This window comes from Nansenia antarctica, assembly GCF_963989245.1.
Source record: "Nansenia antarctica genome assembly, chromosome: 12".
Classification (NCBI taxonomy): Eukaryota; Metazoa; Chordata; class Actinopteri; order Argentiniformes; family Microstomatidae; genus Nansenia; species Nansenia antarctica.
The window spans coordinates 28,994,435-29,013,085 of NC_137682.1; the positions used below are offsets into that span (position 1 = coordinate 28,994,435).

Genomic DNA, 18,651 nt, shown 5'->3' on the forward strand with positions numbered 1-18,651 from the left:
CAACTCACAATACGATGCACCTCTCGATACAGGGGTTCACGATACGATACAGTCACGATACGAAATCATAAATAAAACAAGATCAGTGTTTCCCCAAGGTTTGCTGCCTTGGGACGGAGGCCAGCGTCATGTCCAGGGGGTGTAGGAGATAGGCTCCTGAACCATTGGTTCTCAAGGCTACTTACTTATGTGGTCTTGACTATCTGTCCACTTTCTCACCTGGTTCTTGCTCTCTCTCTCTCTGGTGTGCCGACACCATCCTGCTCTCTCTCCTTCTCTCCCTCTCTATCCTCCTCTCTCCCTCTTTTGCTGTCAACCAAAAGGCAAACAGAACCAGAGTATTTCTAATCTAATAAGAGGTATAAATTGGGGTATAAATTGATCCATAAATTGATCCATATCAATTTATAACATAATTATAATTGAATATTGGATTGCTGTGGGCAACTATAAAAAACAGACATTTCCAATGCTTCAATCCACTGTCCATGTACTGTAAATATGCCATTATGGTATTACCATAAATCCCAATTCTAGCATAATAAGAAAGATTGTATATCTACTTTAAGTAAAATAATAAAGTGCATCCAGTTAGCTCTTTAGCTGGCAAGTGTGCAAGCAGACTAGCTCATCTCATCACCTCTGAGCTAGCTAGCTTGCTAGTTCTTATTGCTAGTTCTTTTACACCATGGAAAAAAAATCAGACACTTTCTAGTCACAATAATAACGACCAATTTTAAACAACTTTCTCCGTTATTTTTAATTGTATTTGCTAACGTTTCAACTTTGTTACTTTCCATCTGCAGACATCTCACCCGGCAAAAACTCTCTCGAGTCGCGTCGCGTGCGCACACTCATGCAAAATCTTGTATTATTCTCCAGCGCTGGCACAGCGCGAACCTAAGTGTTGAGATAGGTCTGGCTATGCGAGACTACTGGCGGACTAACGTTACCAACGAGCCTATGGGCTTGCCACTCGCCAGATTCAGGTTGGGTAATTCCTCTTTATTACGGACGCCTCCCCAAGAAGTGTAGCTAATGGAAAATAAAACACAGTTTATTTCGCGATCCATTTTTCTGCAACACGATGCGTATCGTCACGTTTTTGTATCGCGATATATCGCCATACGATATTTCGTCCCATCCCTAAAAGATTGGTTTCTATCATGTCAAACCAAGACCAACAGTCTTATAGATATTGTGCACTAGCATACTATGTGTCTGGCTGTACCTGTGCGACAGCACATTACCTGGGTGAGTTGTTCCCTCCTCAGAGCATGGTTGCCCCTGAGGCGCGCCTTCTCCAGCTGCTCCTGTCTATCCCTCTCCTCCTCCTTCCCCAACTCCTGCAGACGCTGTGCCTCTTCCTCTGCCACATCCTGTGCGTTAAGCTGATCGGTCAACAGAGGATAGACCAAAATACATCAGATAAAAACCTCTATACAGTGTAGAATTGAAAGCAGGGGTGCAAACTGGCGATGGTCCAAAAAGGTGACACTTTTTTTTGCCCGTAGATGGTTAGCTCTATCATTAACAGTGGTCTAACAATGATGCACGTGTAAGTAGCGATGGCCCTGACCTTAACACCCTCATAATTAATGTAAGCAACCTGTTCTCAAAATAATTATGCGGGTTCCTGCAGGTTTCAACAAGTTACATTTAAGACCTTTATAAGACCACTTTTAATAGATTTTAAGACCTATTGAGCAAGTATTGGTATTAGACTCACATTCGTTGATTATTTTCATTAGCAATGCTGGGTGATCTGTTCTGTTGCATATAGAACAATGATAATGTAAGTTAGCCTACTCTATCAATTTCTTGATTCATTTCCATTGCTTCTCAACACATTAGATATAATAGCATAAATAACAGAATAAACTCACACACTTACTCACACTCACTTACACTGCATAGCCTACATACTGAGATATGGCACACACACACCTCTCACAGGAGGTCCACACACACACACACACACACACACTATATTTACTAAACCACACATACCGTTGCTACCACTGCAAGTTTGAAGAAATTCTAACTTCACATGCCTACAGTCGAATCGCCTCCTACGGCGATTATCGTATCGAGGCCTCTTGTCTTATCATTTCACGTGGCAAAATATCGGGGTTTTGGGCGCAGCTTAACCAATGTCACACGAGCAATAAGTGTGCGATAAGTTTTGTTTTATATGTTGTCTCTCATCTGCACGCGTCATATTCCCACGCAGTGGGTCTGGCGACAATAATACATTTTCCGGTCTGACTTTTTAAATAAAAATAAAATCGATTCTACGCAAGTCTAAAGCACACAGAAGCCATTAAAAAAAATATTTTGAAAGTCTCGCCCTGTGTCTGATCCTGATGTTATAGAAGCAGTGTAGCCGCAGGTTAAAAGCGAGGTAAAGGGGGACGCGAGACAGTCTCGGGCAGCGTTCGTAAATTCGCTCTGCGCACTGGGCTCAACGTCATAAAGGGACCAAGTAATTTGATTGGACAAGAGGCATTCCATGACTGTTGATCAGATTTCCAGAGCGAATTTACGAACGCAGCCTAGGGCAAACCACTCGCTGACTCGTTTTTTTCATAACACGAAACTTGAAGTTGTAAAGTACCCACTCGATATAATAAACAACAGTTTAACAATCACTAAATACTTATAATGATCATCTAATTATGTGTAGTTATGTGTTTCTAGCATGTCGATGTTTTTTGTTTTATCAGGTAAATTCGCTAGAACTAACCTCCATACCCTGGTTCAGAAGAAGAAATCAGTCCTTCGTCACTTACATCGTCGTCCTCGATGAAACTTTTAGGTGGATTGGTTACCCTAGCCTAGATGGTCTTTGTGACATTTCACAATCACAAACATATATGTACAGAAACTCACTAAAGTATAAAACACCGCTAAAATACTGCTTCTCTTCAAATCACTCCATGACACTTTGAGGTCAGTGCTTTTTTTTTTTTGGTGAACTACCGTAATAACCCTAAATGGCTAGAGAGTGCAACTTCTGTGCTTTCAGAAACTGTTGGATTTTTTTCGATTGCACATATAGTTCAAGAATTACGATAGTTTGAACGAACCCTGTAAATTCCTGTTGAGAAGTTATCGCAACATAGACATAACTTCTATGTTATTTTATTTGATTACTTCTTATGTTTCTACTTCCATCTTAAGAACTTTTTAAGACCTTTTATTTCAACTGCAGCAGAGTTTAGCAGACAGGAAGATGTTAGCTTGGGCATCATGTGACTTGGATGAGATGAGATGTAGACTAGGGCTGCCACGATTAGTCGACTAGCCGCGACGACGTCGATTACCAAAATCGTCGCCGACATATTTGGTAATCAACGTCGTCGCATGTTTTTTTGGAGCTGAAATAAGATAAGCATTTGTTTTTCTTCCCTGAAGCTGCCACTGGCTAGCGTCTCCCAGTGTCTGATGTACATGCGCAGTGTCGGTCATCCGGGGCACACGTGACGTCCCCGGAAACACAAACAGAGAAATGTCTTCCCGTCCTCGTACCTCTAAAGTGTGGGAGCATTTCAACCACAACGTTGAAAAAAACAATGTAAAATGTACAATTTGCAAAGCTGAACTCGCTTATCATGGCAGCACGTCTATGATGCGCGAGCATCTAAAAAGGAAGCACGTTGTGGCAGATGACGAGGAAGACGATGGCTCGTCTCGGTAAGCTAGTTAGCTTGTTATTGGCTAACGATATTGTTACGTTAAAAGCCTTCTTACATTATTTTACGTTATGTGCTGTAACGTTGTCATCAAAGCGATACTTATCAAATAGCTAAAAATGTTGTCTTAACGTTACAGTGCTAAGAAGGCGCGTTCTACTATGGATAGTTATCTTGTCAAGATGCCAACGTGTACACCCCAGCAAGCCACCGTCCTGACTGGATCAATCCTGAACATGCTGGTTAACAAGGGTCTCATATCCTTAACCAGCATGTTCAGGATTGATTAGGGGCTAATCTAAGCTAAGATAATCTAAACTAAGCTAATCTAAGATGGCAACATCTTTTCTGTGCATCCCTGCAACCTCCACCCCATCCGAGAGGATCTTCTCTGCAGCAGGGAACATCTGCTCTCAAAAGAGAGCAAGCCTCTCTCCAGAACATGTGGAAATGCTGACTTTCCTCGCTATGAATGAATAGTCCACACAGGAGAGAAACAATTTCTTTGCCCAGTCTCCTGCACTTTTCTTTGTTATGTTATTTGATTGAGACCAAACCTTTTCTCTACAAACATTTCTTTTTGTGGATAATTGCTCTTTTTTAGTTGCCTTAGTGCCTACCTCATTTTATTTTGCAGCACTATTCAATACATTTAAAATGTATGTTTGATGCCAGAGATGAGTGAAGCAAAGCAAAACTTTTGTACTCTGTACAAGTATTTATTTTTGTTTTTGTATTCTTTTGGTTGCCTAGTGCCTAGCCTACCTCATTTTACTCAGCAGTTTGCACTCTCTACTACTCTTTACATTACATTACATGCAAGTGATGCCAGAAATAAATCTGCAAAGTTCATTAAAATATCTATTTTTGAGTGAACAATCATTTTAATTGTCTTTATTTTTAGTTAGCACATGCCTAACAACTTCAAGCTAAATTTAGAAGCTGATTTAGAAGATGATAGCTAAATAAGAGCGATTGAGTAATTGTGCGATAAGCTGTAATTTATGATCCGATTAGTCGACTAATCGTTAAAATAATCGGTGACTAGTCGACTACGAAAATAATCGTTTGTGGCAGCCCTAATGTAGACCCCCCCCCCCCCTCCCCAAATATTTTTTTTGCAGATCTGCATGATTCACGTAGGTCACCTATTTTGAGGTAAAAACTGCGAATTTCACCTAAAGGTGACAAGTTTGCACCACTGTGAAAGACTCTTAGCTGACTAGAGGAAGCGTTTGCAAGCTGTTATAGTTTCCCATGGAGGAGTTACAAAGTAGTACTAGCTGACAGGGTTCCCAAACTTTTGCACACAGCCTTTTTCCTTGTTTCATTATTTTGAAACTGTAAAAAGTAAAAAATAAACTAAATAAAGTTTAAAATGTGATAAAATGTGTCATGTTTAACTTTGTACCATTTAAAGGTTAGGTTTGCTTTTTTTCACTTAGATATTAATTGTAAAAAACGTTTTGACTAGGGGTGTCCAAATTTTTGCACCCCACTGTATAGAAAAATTACCTGCGTTGTGTTCACCTCCCTGTCCACAGCGGTCTCAGGCATGTGATAGTGAGTCACAGAGAAGGCACCCACATCCGATTTCTTCACTGCTGGTAACTTCTTGGACACAATATTCTATTGAATGGAAAACAAAAAATTACCTTTCAGACCAACAGATAATGAAAAATATTTCTGATATAGTTTTGATAGCCCCCAAGCATACTGTTGTGTACTTACAGAAAACTATCAAGTTATGTTTGTAGGATGTTGGGTGGAATGAACAGTTCTATATTTAATTAATAAGGCACGAGAGGCAGTGCTTTATCATGAATAAAGTCACAGCTGAGGGGCGTTGTTAAAAAAAAAATCCAGTTGTGTCAGAGACAAGAGTGTGACATAAGAATGAACAGGACTTTGTGACATATGAACACACAGAAACCGAATCATAGTCCCCTCTCTGATTTCATTGTGGGAGACAATAAGAACTAAAAGTAATGCTACATTTTCCACATACTTCGATTGGGTTGGGTGGAGGGGGTGGGAGACTGGCCACTTTTGCCGCTCTCTCCTTCTCCACTTGTATGGCTTTACTCTTAGCCTGGATCAAACTTTAGAAAGGGAACAAGAATATTAGAGATTTAGCTACAGAAATGGAAGCCCATGATCACTTACTAAGTTTCTCTGAGGCCAACCAGTAAACATCACTCTTAGATCGAAGTGAATACAATTCTTTCATTGAGCTCACCGGTTTTGTTCTTCTTGCTCTTTCTGTCTCTGTGATTTCAGCTCTTTCAGGGCGCCTCGATATCGCTCTGCTGCTCGAACATGGTTCGCCTCGTTTCTCTGTGCCAATGCCTCCCTGTCAGGCTCCTGTGGAAAGCAAAATACAATGAAGACATAAAAAGCCTCTCATACAACACGACAGAACAGTGGTAGAACAGAATATGTTTATATAAAAAAAAGTATTTTTTGACTTGAGGAATTGGGTGGGGACATTTTTTGCTAGTAACATTTAGGTCAATCTAAAGGAAAATGTAATTTTGAAAGAATTCCTACATTTTCTTTTGCATTTCTGTGTCCCTCTCCTAGTACACGTAGGCTCTCCTGGTATAACTTCTGCAGAGTCTCCACCTTCTCCCTTTGCTGTCTCTCCCATTCGTCTTTTAACTCTTCGGCCAGGTTGTGAAGCTCACGTTCCCGTCTCTGCTGGACGTCCTGGCGGATCTGCAGCGCGATGTACCGCTCCTGTTCACGGACCTGCCAGGGACAGGAGGAAGGCAACGAACAACAACTGTGACTGATAGCGACATTGCAATGTGCGACACACAACGATCATGGCAAACTCATTTATCAGAGTAATATGACCTAGACAGCGACAATTCCTGTGGAAATTGTGAACTAATAGTAAAGGGGTAGTGGTGGTCTAGTGGATAGTGAGTTGGACTTGTGATCGGAAGGTTGTGAGTTCAAATCCCACCTGAAACCACACCACTACTAGTGTGCCCTTGAGTAAGGCACTTAGCCCTCAGTTACTCCAGGGGGAATGTCCCTGTAATTCATAATTGTAAATCGCTTTGGATTAAAAGCATCTGCTAAATGGCAAAATGATTATTAAATTAAATTATCAAATGTATATCAGACACCAGCATTCATATCCTGCTGGTTGGAGACAACGTTGGGTTACCCCACCTGTTGTATTCGCAGCTTTCTTCTCCTCTCATGTTCCTCTCGTATGAGTTGAGCCTCTTCATTTGGACTTAACCGCAATCTGGCCACTTTTCTCTTCATCTTTGTATAGAACCTTTACCTCTAGTGTTTCTTCATCTTTGTATATAACCATTACCTCTAGTGTTTCTTCATCTTTGTATAGAACCATTACCTCTAGTGTTTCTTCATCTTTGTATATAACCATTACCTCTAGTGTTTCCCAAACAAAGCGAAGGCAGGTGGTGCAGCCAGCTAGTGAATGCAGTTGGATTTCAAGAGCATAACATCATATCTACAACGTTTGATAGTACTTGCACTTTTTTTTGCTGTTGCAGGAAGGCGAACCTCAAGATGCATTCATTCATTCATTCATTTATTCAGCGAAAACAAACACAGCAACGGAAGTTCCGAAAGTTCCTAAAACGAAGTAAAATCATCTTCCAGATCTTCAGTTGGTGTTTCTGTTGTTTATCAGCCAACGGCCATTAATGTCCCTGCCAACGAGAAGCTCTGAACTCGTCGTTTGGCGTCATATCCTGATTCTTATATTTTAAACGGCCCGCCGACGAATCAGGAAAAGATATTCTAGATGTGGAAACAAATGTGGATTTTATCCCATTAATTACACGTAAAATGTAATAAATCTATAAACTATAATTGCTACTATATATCTGACTTTTTATCGTCCTTAAAAAAATGTTTAACCTGCTCTTTTTACACAATATATGTTTGATCTGCTACACTAGGTGGCAGCAGAGCGCAGGTCAGGTGGGATTTCTACACTGCGGATCTACGGACACGAACAAGACAGCGAGACGCAGCTGCATTCCGAAAGGTACTGAGCTAACTAGCTTCATGTTCTCCATTAGTTCTTTGCAGTATATTTGTGTAGCTGTTCATGGAAATGAACTCGTCTTGTCTTGTTCATGGAAATGACCTTGTCTTGACGCTCTTTAGTTGAGTTGTGTAGCACAATGCTACTGGCTTCTTGGTTACTTTGCTTTGTTGTTTTACCTTGTTGTCTGGCAGTGTTAGCTAGCTAGCAGCTGGTTTTGAAGTACATGTTTGTGTTTCAGTCATAGGTCTAAGTACATGTTTGTGTTTCAGTCATAGGTCTAAGTACATGTGTTGTGTTTCAGGCATAGGTCTAAGTACATGTGTTGTGTTTCAGTCATAGGTCTAAGTACATGTTTGTGTTTCAGTCATAGGTCTAAGTACATGTTTGTGTTTCAGTCATAGGTCTAAGTACATGTTTGTGTTTCAGTCATAGGTCTAAGTACATGTTTGTGTTTCAGTCATAGGTCTAAGTACATGTGTTGTGTTTCAGGCATAGGTCTAAGTACATGTGTTGTGTTTCAGTCATAGGTCTAAGTACATGTTTGTGTTTCAGTCATAGGTCTAAGTACATGTGTTGTGTTTCAGTCATAGGTCTAAGTTGTTTGTGTTTCAGTCATAGGTCTAAGTACATGTTTGTGTTTCAGTCATAGGTCTAAGTACATGTTTGTGTTTCAGTCATAGGTCTAAGTACATGTGTTGTGTAAGTCATAGGTCTAAGTACATGTTTGTGTAAGTCATAGGTCTAAGTACATGTTTGTGTTTCAGTCATAGGTCTAAGTACATGTGTTGTGTTTCAGTCATAGGTCCAAGTACATGTTTGTGTTTCAGTCATAGGTCTAAGTACATGTTTGTGTTTCAGTCATAGGTCTAAGTAAGTACATGTTTGTGTTTCAGTCATAGGTCTAAGTACATGTGTTGTGTTTCAGTCATAGGTCTAAGTACATGTTTGTGTTTCAGTCATAGGTCTAAGTACATGTGTTGTGTTTCAGTCATAGGTCTAAGTACATGTTTGTGTTTCAGTCATAGGTCTAAGTACATGTTTGTGTTTCAGTCACAGGTCTAAGTACATGTGTTGTGTTTCAGTCATAGGTCTAAGTACATGTTTGTGTTTCAGTCATAGGTCTAAGTACATGTTTGTGTTTCAGTCACAGGTCTAAGTACATGTGTTGTGTTTCAGTCATAGGTCTAAGTACATGTTTGTGTTTCAGTCATAGGTCTAAGTACATGTTTGTGTTTCAGTCACAGGTCTAAGTACATGTTTGTGTTTCAGTCATAGGTCTAAGTACATGTGTTGTGTTTCAGTCATAGGTCTAAGTTGTTTGTGTTTCAGTCATAGGTCTAAGTACATGTTTGTGTTTCAGTCACAGGTCTAAGTACATGTTTGTGTTTCAGTCATAGGTCTAAGTACATGTGTTGTGTTTCAGTCATAGGTCTAAGTACATGTTTGTGTTTCAGTCATAGGTCTAAGTACATGTTTGTGTTTCAGTCATAGGTCTAAGTACATGTGTTGTGTAAGTCATAGGTCTAAGTACATGTGTTGTGTAAGTCATAGGTCTAAGTACATGTTTGTGTTTCAGTCATAGGTCTAAGTACATGTGTTGTGTTTCAGTCATAGGTCCAAGTACATGTTTGTGTTTCAGTCATAGGTCTAAGTACATGTGTTGTGTTTCAGTCATAGGTCTAAGTACATGTTTGTGTTTCAGTCATAGGTCTAAGTACATGTTTGTGTTTCAGTCATAGGTCTAAGTACATGTGTTGTGTAAGTCATAGGTCTAAGTACATGTGTTGTGTAAGTCATAGGTCTAAGTACATGTTTGTGTTTCAGTCATAGGTCTAAGTACATGTGTTGTGTTTCAGTCATAGGTCCAAGTACATGTGTTGTGTTTCAGTCATAGGTCTAAGTACATGTGTTGTGTTTCAGTCATAGGTCCAAGTACATGTGTTGTGTTTCAGTCATAGGTCTAAGTACATGTGTTGTGTTTCAGTCATAGGTCTAAGTACATGTGTTGTGTTTCAGTCATAGGTCTAAGTACATGTTTGTGTTTCAGTCATAGGTCTAAGTACATGTTTGTGTTTCAGTCATAGGTCTAAGTACATGTTTGTGTTTCAGTCATAGGTCTAAGTACATGTGTTGTGTTTCAGTCATAGGTCTAAGTACATGTTTGTGTTTCAGTCATAGGTCTAAGTACATGTTTGTGTTTCAGTCATAGGTCTAAGAAAGTACATGTGTTGTGTTTCAGTCACAGGTCTGAGTCTTCCTAGTCGTCACCATGTCGGGTGGTCCAGCAGTGCGTGTCAGCATTGAGTCTTCCTGTGAAAAGCAGGTGCAGGAGGTGTCTCTGGATGGGATGGAGACATACGTCCCGCCTCTGTCCATGTCCCAGAACCTGGCCAAGCTGGCCCAGAGGATCGACTTCGGCCAGGGATCTGACTCAGACGAGGAGGGGACGGAGGCGCCCAGGGACCAGGAGTGGGGGAAACAAGACCTGGAGGAGGATGAAGGTGTGACACAGTCATCGAGTGTAATGTGAATTTGTTTGTCAAAAGCTGGGTTAGACCCAGACACCACTACTATATTTCTTGTGTTCCTGTAAAAGACAAACTAACATCAGCAACACTCATGATTGTAGTAGCCTCTGCACTATTGCTGTTTGCACATACCCACTGTGGACACTCAATTTAGTCTTTGCACTACCAACTTTTTGCACATACCATCTTTTTGCGCATATTTTACACATAGGCCTACCTCGTTTTTCATATGGGTCTCTAATTATCTACATATGGACTATACCTATTGCCATTGTTCCGTATATACCATACTTATACCAAGCTATAACATAGCTTACTGTTATCCATCTCCTGCCTATACCTACTACCTACTGTACATATCATACTGTACTTATCATTTAATAACTGTATAATATCCTGTACTTATACTAGCCTACTTGTAATACCATGCACTGTCTTCACTATCATTTATTTGCACAATATCACTATTTGCAATTCTGTTTAGATATTAAACATCATTGTCTGGTACTCTGCAATGACAAAGTTGTATCTAATCTAATCTTTTTATATGTGTGTTTTTATGGCATTTCTGCTTTAATGGGATAGAGACGGTAGAGATTGACAGGAAGGATGGGTGAGAGAGAGGAGGGTTGACATGCAGGATATGTTGACGGCCGGAATCGAACCGGGGACCCTGCGATTACATGGCTGACGCCTTAGTGTGCTAAGCCAAGCGCCCCAAGTTGAACTGTGCAGTGAGTTACACAGAACAGGTTAACTGTTAACTCTCTCTCCCTCTCCCTTTCACAGCCACAGTGAAGTTCCAGCCGTCTCTGTGGCCCTGGGACTCTGTGCGTAATAACCTGCGCAGCTCTCTAACAGAGATGTGTGTGCTCTATGATGTCCTCAGCGTGGTCAAGGAGAAGAAGTACATGGCCCTGGACCCAGTGTCCCAGGACCCCTCAGCTGGCAAGGTAAGGTCATTCTTAGTTTTTTTTCACCCCTCCTGTTTCTTCAGATGGAAATGAGGGACATGAGGAGAGTTTGCTCCTCTAGGGTAGTGTAGTTTGGGTAGTGTAGTTTGCTAGTTATTTATATTCTCTGGACCACTCACCCCTGATCTTCTCTCTCCCTTCCTTAGACCCCCCAGGTGTTCCAGCTCATCAGCAAAAAGAAGTCTTTGGCCACTGCAGCACAGATGCTCTTGAAGGGGGCAGAGAAACTCAGCAAGTCAGTGGCAGAGAACCAAGAGAACCGCAGACAACGGGACTTTAACTCTGAGCTGCTCCGGCTCCGCTCACAGTGGAAACTGCGCAAAGTAGGAGACAAGATCTTAGGAGACCTCAGCTACAGGAGTGCGGGTAAGGAGGTGGTGTGGACACAAGCTTTATGAAATAGTATTATTTAATCTGGCACGGTCTTATTCTGCTCAAGACTACATGCAATACATTCAAGTAAGGTTCTTCAAATGAGCAAGTTGTACCGTTTGCATATTTCTTAAAAGAAACTCACAACATTATTGACTACCTTTGATTCAACATTCTATAAATATATGATCAACTCCATCATCATTATGCCGCTACAGGGTCCTTGTTTCCTCACCAGGGCACCTTTGAGGTGATCAAGAACACAGACATTGACCTGGACAAGAAGCTTCCAGAGGACTACTGTCCACTGAATGTGCAGATTCCCAGTGATCTGGAGGGATCAGCTTACATTAAGGTCAATGCAAATTGCTAATTATCATAATAATAATAATAAGAAGAAGTCTTGAATTAAAGTTGATATTTTACCTGGCCACTAACATTATTACATCTTGTCTTCCAGGTGTCAATACAGAAACAGGCCCCTGACATAGGTGACCTGGGAACAGTCAACCTTTTCAGGAGGCAGCCTAAAGCCAAAGCAGGTATACACAGGGGGCTTCTTGTAATCCTAGTCTAGCCTTGAAAGCCAAGTCATTTTTCTAACAATTGTTTACAGACAGATTATTTCACTTATAATTCACTCCATCACAATTCCAGTGGGTCAGAAGTTTACATACACTAAGTTGCCGTTAAACAGCTTGGAAAGCTTTAGAAGCTTCTGATAGGCTAATTGGTGGTCTACCTGTGGATGTATTTTAAGGCCTACCTTCAAACAGTGCCTCTATGCTTGACATATCTCTACTATTATTCTGACATTTCTCATTCTTAAAATAAAATGGAGATCCTAACTGACCTAAGACAGGAAATGTTTACTACGATTTAACTGAGCTTAAATGCATTTAGCTACGCTGTATGTAAACTTCTGACTTCAACTGTATCACCGTTTTCCACCCACGATCATGTCAGCTAAAAACATTGAACGGCGGTTTCTCTCTCTCTCTCTCTCTCTCTCTCTCTCTCTCTCTCTCTCTCTCTCTCTCTCTCTCTCTCTCTCTCTCTCTCTCTCTCTCTCTCTCTCTCTCTCTCTCCCCCCCCCCCCCTCCTCTTAGGTACCCAGCCATGGCATGTGAAGCTGGAAGCAGCCCAGAATGTCCTCCTCTGTAAGGAGATCTTTGCCCAGCTTTCCCGTGAGGCAGTCCAGATCAAGTCCCAGATCCCCCACATTGTAGTCAAGAACCAGATCATCTCACAACCTTTTCCAGGTGATGGAAAAAAGCTTTTGTTTTTTGATTATGCATGTAGATCAACCCAGTTCCTAGGTTTCAGTGGAGAGTATACATGATAACAGATATTGTTATGTTAAAGAGGCAATCTGGGATTGGTACATACTTTTTTGGACTTTTAAATAATTTATATAGCCATTCATGTTTGAAGAATATCACTTTTAAATGCCTTATGAGCTGCAACTTAGTTCAACTGTTTAACCCCACAAGGGGGGTATTCCATCAACATTGCTAAAGGAGGATCCAGGCTTAAACCTGGATTGTTTGATAAGTCTTGCGAAATTGATCAAAATAAGCCTGGACTTTCCTTTAGCAACATTGATGGAATAACCCCCTGAGCCCAAAGTATAATCTTGTTTCACTCCATTCTTTGTGAACAATTCATTCATTCTAAACAAACACTCTATAGCTTAGATCTCATGTATGGTCAGTCCTTGAATTCTTAGATCTATGAATTTGTAGCCCCTTCCCTCAGGTGTTAACCAACAAAAATGGCGGAGAGACCACTTTGTTGTTGTTTGAACTCCAAATTGCCCCCTTAATTCTTGTCTTACCAATGCCCTCCATCTGTTCTACAGGCCTCCAGTTGTCTATATCTTTGTGTCACTCCACGGGAGAAAAGAAAAACCAGAGAACCTCTCCAGAGAAACCTAAACCAGACGACCATCTCTACGTCCTAGAACACAACCTGCACCAGCTCATGAGAGAGGTTAGACTAGTAGTTTGAAACTGGGCACCCAGGAATTTCTTTATTATTTAAATCTAAACATTGTAGCACTTTTAACTAAGGCCTTCATATATATATATTTTAAAAAATAATTATTTAAGTCTCCTTTATTTTGAGAGAATGCCTATGCAAGTATGTGTACCCTTTTTTCATGTTTGTGTGGATGGCGATCTATAATGATAAACAATACATTCTCTTCCCTCTAACAGTTCCACAAGCAGACCCTGAGCTCCGTGGTGATGCCCCACCCTGCGAGTGCCCCCTTTGGGCATAAGAGGATGCGTCTGGCTGGCCCCATGGCCTACGACAAGGCTGAGATCTCCTCTCTGCAGCAGAGTGAGGGACTACTGGAGAAGATCATCAAACAGGCCAAACACATATTTTTACGCAGCAGGTAGGTACACATAATATATACAATATGATGGATGAGTCCAGGTGACTGAACCTCCCAGAGTAATGATGATCCAAACCAGGCAATGAAAATGTCACATGACGTTGGAAAGACCACTTCTAGGCTTCAATGTAGTCCGGCTGTTGATAATAAAGTGGAACCTGGCTGCTGACTGCATTCACCAACCTGTTGAGTGGAGCTGCAGTGTCGATATCAAGGATGAAAAGCACAAGCACCTGGTTCTAGCCTAGATTCTGTTCTTATGATGACTGATGTATCGATGATTCATTTACTTTAGACAAATGTGCTTGTTGTAAGTCGCTTTGGATAAAAGCGTTTGCTAAATGTAAAAAAAAAAAAGGAAACCTACTGGAGCAGGATGACAGGACAGTTAGTCAGTCTAGTTCAGGCTTTTATTTGCTCCTCTCTGTTACAGAACAGCGCGGACTATAGACAGCCTGGCCTGCCGTATTGAGGACCCTCAGATCCAGGCTCACTGGTCAAACATCAACGACGTGTACGAGTCCAGTGTGAAGGTCCTTATCACTTCCCAGGGCTACGAGCAGATCTGCAAGTGAGTTAACCACAGCCAGGAGGCCTGGCCAAAGTGAGTTAACCACAGCCAGGAGGCCTGGCCAAAGTGAGTTAACCACAGCCAGGAGGCCTGGCCAAAGTGAGTTAACCACAGCCAGGAGGCCTGGCCAAAGTGAGTTAACCACAGCCAGGAGGCCTGGCCAAAGTGAGTTAACCATAGCCAGGAGGCCTGGCCAAAGTGAGTTAACCACAGCCAGGAGGCCTGGCCAAAGTGGCTAAAGGAACTGGCTGAAGCAACAGCCTTCCGCCTATGGTGAAAGGCTTTATGAATCAGCTCCCTGGTGTAGTGTTTCGACCTTGGGTTAGGGTTAGGGTTAGATAAGGGTCTTGATGGCCTCGCTTCTCCATTTCTTTTCAATTACTCTTTGAAATCGCTGGAGTTGAATGCATTGGTCCATGCTTTTAACAGAGCACGGATCTCACCATTAACCCAAGAATTCTGGCGAGGGTAAGTCTGAACAGTGACAGCGGTAGGGCTGGGACGACGCGTCGACGTAATCGACTACGTCAATACGTCGACTTGCGTAATGTGCGTCGGTGCGTCGCAAATAAACAACATGGCTGCGACCAGTTACGAGCGACGTGTCATTGATTTTCAACAACGCTTAACTCGCGCTTTTATTTTGAAGACGTGAAAACGAAACCGGAAGTCTATAATATCAGAATGTGTCTCTTGTTGTCGTTCAGAGTCAGAGAACAGATACCAAACTGCCGACATGTTTGCTATAATTATATTACTTGGCAGTAGGCAGTCATCACTCAATGCTCGTCTCATTTACAGAACAGCATGGTTTGCTTGCACTGTTTGATCGCGTCATAAAAAATTAACGTCTCACATTGGCGAACATTCACACGGAACACGGAATGGCCGAACTCCGACTGTGCTGTAAAGTGGGTGGAGTATGGACTCCGCACATGCGATAGTATGTATACTAGTATACTAGATAGTAGTATAATCATGCGAGCTTTTATCGACCGGAGATCTCCGACACAGTCGTACATGAATGGCGCGGTTAAGGCTTATCCCTCTGAACCTGGCCGATCATTCGGTGCATCCCTACTCTCAAGTATTGTGATTTTCTGTCGTTTTTCTTTTCCCTTTCCCTGTCAGTGTCCCTGTTAGACATGCCATCATTATGAACAGCTAAGATACTGTAACTTGTTGACCTCGTAACTGTCTCTCGCGACGCGCCCGCCCCACACTTTGAGAAACACTGACCTATAATAATAATAATAACCAGGAGGCAGGCGGGGGGAGAGAGGAGGGGGGGAGCAGAGAGAGGGGGAGAATGTTATATTGTTACTGAGATCGTTATTGTTACTGAGAGGTATAGTTACGGTATTCCGGTTAGAATTTCACTCGAATTGCACTAATTAGAGGATTATATGTTGGTATTTATTTTGGTATTCCTCCTGAAAATGACTTGCATGAATGGTCTTTATTGTCATTGCTACAGTACAGGTACCAAACAACGAAATTTAGGAGGGGTGGCTCCCCTGGTGCTAGGAAAGATATTTTTATAAAAAAATAAAAAAATATTAAACACAAGAAGGGAAGGAGCTGGTTTACATAAATAAAGGCTATGTACACTATCCACTATACTATACTGTACAGATAGACGACTAGGGTTGTCATATTGCACATAGTGTTATTGCACATTCTTTTGAAGTGTCGCAGTTTGCAGGCTAGAAATGTACATATTTGTGCCTCAGCACTACACCTGATTGTTTCAGTCCAGCAGCTGCCATCAATCCGTCCAGACTGTCCAGGGCCCAGAACCTAGGTCTTTGCTGTGTTCTAGGCCTGGATGGCCCTGGGGTAGAAGCTGTGCTTCAGTCTGTTTGTCCTTGCGGCCATGGTCCTGTACCGCCTTTTCGAGGGCAGCCGGGTAAAGTGTTTGTACCCAGGGTGGGTTGGGTCTCTGGAGATCTTGGAGGCCTTCCTGAGACAGCGTGTGTTGTACAGCTCTTCCAGAGAGGGGAGGGGGGCGCCGGTGATCTTCTGGGCTGTTCTCACGACTCTCTGTAGCGCATTTCTCTCTGCGGTTGTGCAGCTGGAGAACCAGTTGCAGATGCCGTAGGTGAGGATGCTCTCCACTGCGCCGCGGTAGTAGGCCACCATTATCTCCTGCTTGATGTGTTCCTTCCTGAGGACTCTCAGGATGTAGAGCCGCTGTTGTGCCTTCTTGATGGTGGCTGTTGTGTTTGTTCTTCCAGGACTTGAACTTGCCTACTGCATTACTTGCACTTTTCCTTTTATTTGAAGTTAACTTTTATATTTTATAATATAATATTTTATGTTGGACTGTAAGAAAGAGAGGATATTTTTTGTTGTGGAATATTGCCCTGCAGTGCAGAAGCCTAATTTATATATTTGTACAAGATTAATTGAATAAAATACTGAAATGTTAATAAGATACGTTTTTGACATTTATTTTGGGAAAATTAAGTGATACATTAATCGAACAGTAAAAATAATAATCGTTAGACTAATCGTTAAATTAGCCGTTAGACTAATCGAAAAAATAATCGCTAGATTAATCGTTAGAACATTTTTCGTTTGGGACAGCCCTAGACAGCGGGAACACAGTCACTGATGCATTTGCTAACGAAGCCGGTAACATCTGCATCTGCATCATTGATGTTGTCATTGTCCTTGAATACATTCCAGTCTGTAGAATTGAAGCAGTCCTGTAGCATAAGAGTGCGATTGGCTACTCCAGCGCTGGATTAGCATGGAAGACAGGGTTGTTACACTGGTGGCGATTGGTGATGATAAAGTACAGTATTTATGTGGTCAGTTATCAAGCTATTTGTGTGAAATCCTGACCTATAAAGAAAGGATATTCAAGTACTCCCCATTCTTGTGTCTGCAGGTCTATCCAGCTACAGCTGAACATCGGGGTGGAGCAGATTCGGGTGGTGCACAGGGATGGGCGTGTCATTACCCTCTCCCACCAGGAACAGGAGCTCCAGGACTTCCTCCTTTCTCAGGTAACAAGTAACACCCCTGCTCTCATCTCACCACCACTCACTCACTTCAGACACTTTCTTATGTGTTGCACTCCACCTCAAATATTAGACATGATTTCTAACCCTAAAACACTAATAGCGTTGTTGGGTAGACACATCTGCCATCTTTTCATAAAAAAATGTAAAATATTGATGGCACCTTTTTGCCGAACTACCAGTGTGGCTATCTAGACCTGGCCTGTCTGTCTTGTGTTACTCCAGATGTCCCAGCACCAGGTGTATGTGTGGCTATCTAGACCTGGCCTGTCTGTCTGTGTTACCCCAGATGTCCCAGCACCAGGTGTATGTGTGGCTATCTAGACCTGGCCTGTCTGTCTGTGTTACTCCAGATGTCCCAGCACCAGGTGTATGCAGTGCAGCAGCTGGCGAAGGTGATGGGCTGGCATGTGCTGAGCTTCAGTAACCACGTGGGGCTGGGCTCTGTAGAGAGCATTGGCAACGCCTCTGCCATTACTGTGGCCTCCTCCAATGGGGAGTACGCCATCTCAGGTAAGATGGAGAGATATGGCTGGGGGGGGTTTCATCTGGGAGTGATGATTAATGATGGACTAATGTTCATTCTCTCTGTACCCCCCAGTACGTAACGGTCCAGAGAGTGGCTGTAAGGTCCTGGTCCAGTTCCCTCGCAGCCAGACCAAAGAGGTGCCCAAGAGTGATGTCATCCAGGACGGAAAGTGGAATCACCTGCGCGGCCCCTACAAGGAGGTCCACTGGAGCAAGATGGAGGGACGCAACTTTGTCTACAAGATGGAGCTCCTCATGGCTGCCCTCACGACTTGTCCTTAGGTCTCTCTCACAGAACTTGAACAGTGTTTACCTCGTCAACACTGGAATACTCAACAGAGAAAAATAGTCATGTCTTCATTGCATTCTTCCTAGCCATAGCGATTTAGAGATGGATTAAATGAAAGAAACGTTATCATAGACTGTTTATTTCTTGCCCATGACTTTTATGTATTGGAAGCACCTCCAGCCAGCATTATTACAAGTTCATGTATTGATATGTACTGGTTAG

At 42.2% G+C, this 18,651-nt stretch overlaps 2 protein-coding genes across 2 annotated transcripts in view; one reads left to right on the top strand and one right to left on the bottom strand.

Annotated features, from left to right (window-relative positions):
• The window catches only part of cep295 (centrosomal protein 295), a 31,434-nt gene extending 24,334 nt beyond the window's left edge, over positions 1 to 7,100 (bottom strand). Inside the window, exons 1-6 of the mRNA XM_080543691.1 lie at positions 6,879 to 7,100; positions 6,246 to 6,446; positions 5,935 to 6,059; positions 5,704 to 5,797; positions 5,211 to 5,324; positions 1,251 to 1,391 (exon numbers count right to left, since the gene is read on the bottom strand). Coding sequence (XP_080399817.1) covers positions 1,251 to 1,391; positions 5,211 to 5,324; positions 5,704 to 5,797; positions 5,935 to 6,059; positions 6,246 to 6,446; positions 6,879 to 6,977 — 774 coding nt within the window. The 5' untranslated portion in view covers positions 6,978 to 7,100. The remainder of the gene's footprint in view (positions 1 to 1,250; positions 1,392 to 5,210; positions 5,325 to 5,703; positions 5,798 to 5,934; positions 6,060 to 6,245; positions 6,447 to 6,878) is intronic.
• Positions 7,101 to 10,003: 2,903 nt separating this feature from the next.
• On the top strand, positions 10,004 to 18,641 carry med17 (mediator complex subunit 17; the record flags this gene model as incomplete). The annotated part of the gene is made up of 12 exons (XM_080542950.1): positions 10,004 to 10,235; positions 11,052 to 11,215; positions 11,383 to 11,602; positions 11,827 to 11,963; positions 12,069 to 12,150; positions 12,718 to 12,870; positions 13,470 to 13,600; positions 13,828 to 14,012; positions 14,446 to 14,583; positions 17,480 to 17,597; positions 17,966 to 18,125; positions 18,214 to 18,641. The coding sequence occupies 12 exons, from the start codon at positions 10,004 to 10,006 to the stop codon at positions 18,420 to 18,422; spliced, it is 1,929 nt and encodes a 642-aa protein (XP_080399076.1). The 3' UTR covers positions 18,423 to 18,641.
• Positions 18,642 to 18,651: the final 10 nt, after the last annotated feature.